We start from the raw sequence: 9018 nt of genomic DNA, 5'->3' as shown, positions 1-9018 counted from the left end.
TGTAGAAACTCTGCCAAATCAGACTGGAGCCTGGTGTTGCCATCCGGTTTCACCAGTCCTCAGTCAAATCGTCCAACCCATGCTAGCATGGAAAGCGGACGTTAAACGATGATGATGATGATGATGATGATGATGATATATATATATATATATATATATATATATATATATATATCTCAGACATTAGTGATTCTTTCTTGAATTTTTAGTTGAAGGAAGTTAAGTTTCACACTTGTAAGAGATAGAAAAATATATTGTCTTAATTTATCTGTATATAATTTTTAACCCTTTGACGTTTAAACAGGATATATCTGGCCTAAATATTGTGTTTTAACGTTCAGACCTGCCAGATCCACTCTCTTGAACCTGTCCTAGAATATCATTCTAAAAATAAACAATTGCATCAAGTGATTAATTCAAAACAATGTGAATAAATAAGCATTGCATTTGACAGGGTAAAGTAAATGCTGAAGAGTTAAGAATTGCTTTTAACCCACGCTCACCCCACCCGCAAAAAGTATGCTTAGATTGTGAAGCTTATATGAGCCACATTACGATTGCCCTGTTAATAATGCTCTTTGTGTATACATCACACAAAAAATATATATAATTGTTTTGTTAATATTAAGTAGAAAGGTTTTTTTAAATAAATGTTTAGCTCTAACAGTTCTTTTGAAGGTCTAATATTTTATTATGACTTTTGTCTACCTATTATATGAAATAACAATAATTAGTGTTGTTGATGCTTCACAGACTAAACTTTCATTAATATAGGATATGCAACCTACTCTTGTGATTAAATATTAATTCTACATTTTGGTGATAGGACCATTGTGATATCCTATTATATCAACCTTTTCTTGTAACTGATTCTAATGAGTTTGTAAGATTGGTACATCACTTGTAGCTATTGCAATCATGAATTTTTGTTTCTTGCTTTGACTTGCTTTAACTCGTTAAAGTTTAATTTGATGCACTTGTAAAATCTATTCGTTGTTCTTCTCGACATTGATTTTGTTTATTTCTTTCATCATTTTATCTGGTTTAAAAAGTTAAAAAGAGCTTTAGGAATATTAGTTTACATTCTTCTTGTCCTAGTGTACTTTTGGAAAAAAAATGTAAGTCTAAATTTTAATATTATGTTTCTTTCTTACAGCAGAAATGCTAAACTAAAATGGCTAAGTGTTTGGTTAACTGTTACACAATTAATACATAAATTCGTACGTTTTTACTGGATTAGTTTATTCACTTAAATAAGGCGTAGACAGACTTTGGAGAATAATTGCCACATTAATCTTTAAAAAGGTGGCATTAGGCAAAGCATTCAGTTGACTAAAGCTAGCTTTGTGAATTTCTTAGAAAACAATTCATAAACTAATTTAACTCTTCCGCCAACTATGTAGCATCAATGGTTTTACTCCCCTGTTCTCAACTCAGGGTTGCCTTTTCTGTTCTGCTTCTCTCCAGTTGGATCCCTTTTCTTTGCTGCTTCCTTCCCGATTTTGCTGTATTTTCCATGTTTCCCTGAGGGAATGACTTCTCCCTTGTCTTGGTTTTGGATTGACATCAGTGCTTCTGTAACTTTGTTTGTTTCTAGGTAGGGATGTTGGCCCTATGCAGACCCATTCTTACTTCTGGGAAGAAGTAGTCCACATAAATATGGCTTTTGTCTTTTGATCTGTCCATTATGGAACACCTTGTGAGGCGCTTGCACTCCACTAGCACAGCTTTCAATGTCATTGAGGCACACAAGCCACCACACTTCAGCAAGGAGTGGACCTTGTGATGGTGAATCTATAAAGCTTTCTCATTGACATAGAAAAGTAGGTATAAAAGAACATTTATAAATATCTTTCGTCAACTGTGAACTAGCAAACTACAAAAGAGTTGTGAATAGTGATTGGCATGGCATCCTTCATGAGATGCTTCTAAGAACTCTTGTAGTTTGGATATTGAAAGAAAATCTCTAGTGCAGAGAATTGATCACTACCAGACCAATACAATTTTTTGTAAAATATTGTAATATTTGAGACTGTTGCTGGCTGTCATTGTGAAGGTTCATTACCATAATTTTATTGACTTATTTTACATATATATAACGAAATATGTTTTTTTTTCTCCCTACAATTCTGTTGATTGGCTTTTCATTGTTTATGAGGCAAATTGGTTAAGTTTTTGAAGCATCCAGTAGATTTCTTTGCAGTAATTGTTCTGGCTCTCCATGTTCCAAGGTTAGATACTACTGAGGTTGACTTTGCTTTCCATTCTTTTGGAGTCATTAAATAAAGCACCTGAACTGTACTGGGTCAGTTCTTTTTCTTTCTGTGTTGCATTCTGATAGAAATTAGCTGTGTTCAGACTGAGAGAGGGATGGACTCCACCAGGTTTGAAGATGCCCAAGACGTATGTTATGGTGGTGCTTCTGTGACTCCATCAGAAGTTGAGAGGACAGGACAAGACATTTACACACACACATGGGTGCACATCCTTTGCTTAAGATAGTCATTCTGTATTTCATAGTTCTGGGTGTCATCCCATAGTGCAGCACTGTAGGCAAAAAGTTTCCATCATAGCCTCAGGTCATCCCATGCTTTGAGAATTAATTGGTTAGATAACTGTATGGAAGCTTCTTGAATAGAGTATAATTCAATGACCTAGTCATGTCACACAGTATCATACCAATTCTGTTGTTGGTTCAAATTCATCAAATAGACGCTGTTGATCAGTATCTATTTGATGAATGTTGATCAGCATCTGTTTGATTCATCAAAATGCTTTTGATCAAACTAGAACATTTGTTCATCAAAATCAATAAAAGAATGCATTATGCAGAGTAGTTTATTGTCCGTTTCCTAAACAGCAAGAATTGACTGCAGTCCTCTTTATTCTTTGGACATTTAAAATATTCTGTTTGTATTAAGAGTGGTTGCATGTACCATTTGGTTTCAGCAGATTTTTCTCTGCCTAGCTGGTATTCTCTATTCTAATTATTGAGATATTGTTCTGTTTTGCTAATCAACTAATAACTGTTTAGTTTTGACTTATTTTAAAATAGTGGAATAATTAAATTGCTTTGTTTACTATTGTTTTTGCACTGTTTTCTAACTATACTTGAAAATGTTATATTCCCAATAAATACTTTCTTAGCCCCCCCCCCTTTTTTAACTCTGTCATGTTTAACCCTTTAAATACCTATTTACAACTACCCGGGATCCTATATCGACCTGCTTAAAGCCACCATTATCAAAGTATTTATATTTAAATTTAATCTCAAAATTTAAATATACAAACAAGAACCCAAAATGTAGCTTCCATGATGGTTTTTATGTGAGATCTTTTTTGTTAAATTCTATTCCAAATCCAAATTAATATATTAAGGAATGAAAAATTACAAAATGGACAGTTATTTTTCTACTCTTCTCCCAAGCTTTTATTTTGAAAATTAAGTGAAACAACATTGTTAATAAAGCCCATTATTAGAATGGGTTGGATGGGTCTGTGTCCACTACACTATCTTGCTACTTGTCATTGTCCATCGTCATTTATTCACAACAAAGAATATGTCTTTCTTTGGCATGGTTTTTTATAGCTGGGTATATCTATCACGAATCAATTTAGTACATGTACTAGATACATTTGTGTGATTGGTACTTCAGAGGATGTTTTCTCTGTCTTTTTTTTATATATAGTTATGATGTATTTTTAGTGGTGGTGGTGGGGGGGGGGGTTAACAAGCCAAACTGCCAATCTACTATGCTGTGCACACGTTCACAGTGTGAATTTACTGGGCTTTATTCATAAATTTTACATCATCAGTCAATGACATAAATCCATCAAGTTCCATTCAGTTTGTTATCAAGTATTCATTAGTAATTACTGAAAAACATTTGTTGATAACAGTTTGGGGAAGCGAGAGGGAATAGAGATTTGCAGTAGTGATTCTTAATCTGATGTGAAATCTGTAATAATAGTTAATATAAACCAGGTTAGTAGAGCAATGTTATGAATTGGATTATCACTGTGAACAACATAACATTTCGATGGAGCTCGTTAACTTTCTTGACATTTATTACTGACTCAGCTAATTTATTGGCCAGTTTATTGGTTAATATTTAGTTTCATTATCAGTGAAATCTCTGTTGATGCTGCTGCTGATGATGATGATAATGGATAGTATTTTACTTCGCTTTCTCTATCCCTCTATCAAGGGAGACAGATCACATAAACACACACACACACACACACACACATTAATGTTTGTTTTTATGTTATAAAAATAATTTTACTTTAAGCTGAAAGGCTGCTCAATACATTTGATAGAGTACAAATGTATTATTCTTTAACAAGAATAATATTGACAGTGACATATCATCATCATTGTTTAACATCCATCTTCCATGCATGGGTAGGATGGTTCACAGGAGATGGCCAGATAGAAAAACTACCCTATGCTATTGCGTCTGTTTTGGTAGGGTTTTTACGGCTGAATGCCCTTCCCAACACCAACCACTCTGCAGAGTGGACTCAGTGCTTTTTACGTGGTGTTAGCACAGGTGAGGTTAGTTTTGACATGGTTTTTACAGCTGGATGCCCTTCCAAATGCCAAACACTTTAGATGAATGATCATGGATTGCACTTAGAAAGTTACCTTCCGAGGCACAAGTCTGGGCAAGGTTGTTTATAGAAGACCAGAAGTTACCCATGCATACCAGCCTCCCCTCTCCATGCCACCAATGTTATCCAAGGAAAAGGCAAAGGGGCCGATACAGCTTGGCACCAGTGACGTCACAACTCATTTCTACAGCTGAGTGAACTGGAGCAACATGAAATAAAGTGTCTTGCTCAAGAACACAACACACAGCCTGGTCCAGCAATTGAACTCACTACCTCATGATTGTGAGCCTGATGCTCTATCCATTGAGCACACACACATGCATATCTGATGGGTTTCCACTCAGTTTCCATATACCAATTTTACTCACAAAGCATTGGCCACCCCAAAGCTATAGTAGAAGACACTTGCTCAAGGTACCATGCAGTAAACCCAAACCTGAATCATGTGGTTACAAAGTGAACTTCCTCACTTACTGCTGTGCTTGTGCTGTATATTTTAATGTTGCTATTATTTTCTCTCTTTTATTAGATATGTATGCCGCCATTTCATTTAGCCCTATTTGAGTACAAATCTATTATCAAAAGTGTTGAAGTCATGGTCGTTCCATTTTTTTAAGCTTTACTGTAACTAAGACTACATTATTTTATGTCTTTCTTCCTTTTAAAACAGAGGAAGATTTGGCTGCTATTTCTAGCAGGTTGCATAACCTTGTAGATGCCCTGTCTTTGATTCATTTTAGTGGTGGTTATGTGAGCCCTAATGAGGCTAATCTATAATCAAAGATATTGAAACTGTGACTATCTTGTCATTTTAGGAGTATCTAGGACATTATCTAATGCAATCTTTCCTTTTTTTCAATACAGTAAGGTGTCATTTGACAAGTTTTGGCTGTTATTTCTTACAGGTTAAATGAATATGTAGTTTCCCTCACTGATTTGAAATATAGATGTTGGAAGTACTGGCATGAGTGGTTTCAATCAATTCAGAAGTTTTTCTATACCATATAAAATCGCTGCCATATTTTCTTATTTTAACCAGTTTTTGTTCATGGGTTCTTGTGAGATATTTATTGTATTTTTGCTTTGATTATTGTCAGGTTTCCTCGGGGCAGGGCCATTCTATCAATCCCCTACTCTGGGTTGTGACTTTTTTTTTTATTGATCCTAAAGAAACAAGAGGCAAAGTTGAACTCGGTAGAATTTGAACTTAGAAATTCAGAACAAAACTCCCAAATCATTTTGTCTGATGCATTAACCTGCGTTGAGGCAGAACATTTTTTTTTGATGCATCCTAACGTTTTTTTAAATCACTCTATCACTATTCATTGGAGAAACATAGAGACTGGGCAAACAATAAATAATTAGTTTGTACTGGTGATTTTCAGTTGACATATGTAAAGTTCAAAAGTTGTTTCATGAACCTCATAGGATCAACTTGACTTGTACTTCTGTTTTCTATAGTGTTAAAGAACCTTGGATTAGGTGCCAGTCTATGGCTAGTAACTTCTTCAGAGACCTGGCAAAAGAGTACAACCCCTGTTGTACTCTTTTGCCCCAACTTTCTCTCACTCTTCCTGTTTCTTGAGTAATGCTGCGATGGACTGGCGTCCCGTCCAGGTGGGGGGAACACAGCCTGGCTAGGCCTTAAAAGGACGCATAAATAAATAAAAAAATAACATGAATTAACTATCTAGCTTCTAAAATTAGACTAATAAATTGATCTTAAATTACTTACAGTCATCAACATGCAACATTTTATATATACACCAAATTTACTAATCTGTTTGCTTTAACCAATTCTTTCTCTATATTGTTTGTCATATTTCTAGTATGCATGTTTTGATTCCAAAATTTAACTAATGAGAAAAATTACTCTCACTGTTTTCTTTACTTTCAACATTTAAGAAATCTGATTGTGTAGGAACCATAAATTGATGGTAAAGATCAGTTATAAATTACATATATATGCTTAAAACACACCATATTATAGTATTGTTGTAGAATGAAACTCTTTGATAAACCCCAAGTTATTGGCAGCACTGTGTGGTGTATTGAACATTCTCTGGTTCCTGTGATGTCTTCTGTGAGCCAAGTTATTTCTTTGTGGCTATAAATTAGTTCTTCTCAGTAAACAGAATTAAATAAATTTTGAGGAAAATTTAAAGGTTTGAAACTGTAATGATTTCAGTAATTCTGGATATTCCTCCAGATTTGATCTGCTAGCAACACACTCTTTGGTATACTGAAGTTTTGAATTTTCAGTTGTGTTAATGTATTAGCAATGAATTAATTTCTCCCATTTAGGTAGTGTTTTAATTTACTGTTATCAGTTGTGCTTTAGCATAGGACTTTACATAATAAGTTGCACATGTATATTGTGGTTAGGAGCTATGATTACATAATAACATCATTATTATCATAGCAGCCTGCAATAAGGATTAAAAGAGACTTGTGCCAAAATACGAAAGGATTATTATACAGCCCTTTTGATCTGAACTTACTTGATATCAAACATTTTCCTCTTTCCATTTGCACTACTTGTAAATGAAGAACAGATTTAAAAAGGAAAATATTTTGTTGATTTGAGTTCTATCTAGTTTGCAGTTTGCGTTAGCTTCTACTCTCTACTGTTGATTGTTAAACATTTATTTTGAGACTAATTTTGTAAAATGGATTTGTAGGAAGAATTAAAAATGTTAATGGAAAAAATGTTTCATAAAATCTGATTTATTTTGCTATGATATTTGCTGTAATGTATCAGAAGAAATATTTACAAAATTTCCTTTTTTTTCTTTTACAGAGTGGCTACAATCTTCTTGTACAATTGGCTCCTGTGTTGATATTAATATTCTTATCCTTAATGGGAAGTTTCCTTGTACCAGATGCACCTTTCAGTTTACATCGATCACAGTGAGTGTTAATCTACAACTAAACTACAAACTTCTAATTATATTATTGTATTAATGTGGATGCTTCTATCTACATTTTACTTGAGATCTATTTACTGAAGGGCTGACATTAATATTTAAAATGCTTACTTAATATTCTAAAATATTTTTCATAAGAACTATATGAAAAGGTAAACTAAGCTCAGGGAACAATTACTACCTCTGCTGGTAACAAAATGTTTCTCTCTTATCATGAAGAGCAGATTGTATGATACTTCTGTGCAGAGTATGATGCTGCGTAATAGCTGGACTGGACATGGGCCTTGAATGCAGAGGATTTGCAAAGGTTGGGAAAAGAATTGAGTAGATTATTCTAGATGTGTAGTGTTAATGACCTTCCCAGTTTAATACCACAAACTAGTCCGTGAATACTTTAGCTGAGTCCTCTCTGTTGCAAGAATTTAGACTAAGGTCTCAAGTTTTAGAATAACTTCTTTCCTCCTTCCTACCATATCAGAAGTAGGAAGTAGTTGGCAAATGAATAGAGACAATATAGGGTAGAGAGGATTGATTCTTTAAAACCAGGGACAAGCAAACCTTGGACCTAGTGTCATGATACAGTGCACTCAGTACACCCTGTAAAGCAGTTAGTGATAGGAAGGATATCCAGCTGTAGAACAATGTGCTAAAAATGAAACATATGAGTAAGATCTGGTCTATGTTTTGGAGGGCAGTAACCCTGAATAAGGGAAGTGGCTTAGTTTTTGATGACCCAGAATGTTAAATGAGAATGTTTTATAAAATCAGTTTTGAATCTCAACTGTAAACTATCCTTCAACTTATTTCTTTTTTGCAATGTATTACTTAATTACCTGACTTTGTGCATATGCTGCATTTCATCATATAAATTGACTGTAAATTTGGGCTGGTTAAAGAGCATATCTGCTATTTGTAACTGATATATTGGGCTTTGAACAAACATTATATACTTAATAAAAATTGATTTATATGCGTTACATCTCGTGGTAAACTATAATTGCTATCTTGGTTGTATTTTCTATTCTCAGGAAATATTCAAATGAAAAGAAAACAAATCAACTTAAAGTACAATATTTTGTGAAAGACGATTTCCATATCGATTCCAATTATGATTTACGGAGAATAGAGAGACAAGTAGAGGATGAATATGTTTCAAATCTACGTACCAGTTGTTTCAAAGAAAGAAGTTACAGTAAGTTTTTTGACATTTTCATTAGACAGAGAACATTTTGTTTGTTTGCTAGTTTTTTTTTTGGGGGGGGGGGGTTTAATGGATTTTTTGGTGGTGGTGGTGGTTAAAGTTCATATTTTATTTTTACACATCTAAATAATTATTTCTTCTAAGGTTACCATGAGTGGACAAAATCCAAACCCTCCTGTATCATCTATCTTTTACTTGTTTCAGTCATAAGACTGTAGGCATGCTGGGGTACTGTTTCGAAAGGTTTGAGTTGAACAGATCGATCCCCCCCCCCCC

At 34.1% G+C, this 9018-nt stretch overlaps 1 protein-coding gene across 2 annotated transcripts in view; it reads left to right on the top strand.

The window, feature by feature from the left end:
* LOC106882966 (dnaJ homolog subfamily B member 12) overlaps positions 1–9018 on the top strand; it is a 45502-nt gene that overhangs the window by 34538 nt on the left and 1946 nt on the right. For both annotated transcript variants that reach the window (XM_052968560.1, XM_014933820.2), the window contains 2 exons: positions 7415–7524; positions 8570–8733. In XM_052968560.1, the coding sequence (XP_052824520.1) occupies positions 7415–7524; positions 8570–8733 (274 nt within the window). The remainder of the gene's footprint in view (positions 1–7414; positions 7525–8569; positions 8734–9018) is intronic.

This window comes from Octopus bimaculoides, chromosome 6, assembly GCF_001194135.2.
Source record: "Octopus bimaculoides isolate UCB-OBI-ISO-001 chromosome 6, ASM119413v2, whole genome shotgun sequence".
Taxonomy (NCBI): Eukaryota; Metazoa; Mollusca; class Cephalopoda; order Octopoda; family Octopodidae; genus Octopus; species Octopus bimaculoides.
Note: the sequence above shows the minus strand (reverse complement) of the source record. Positions and strands in the feature narration are given on the sequence as shown.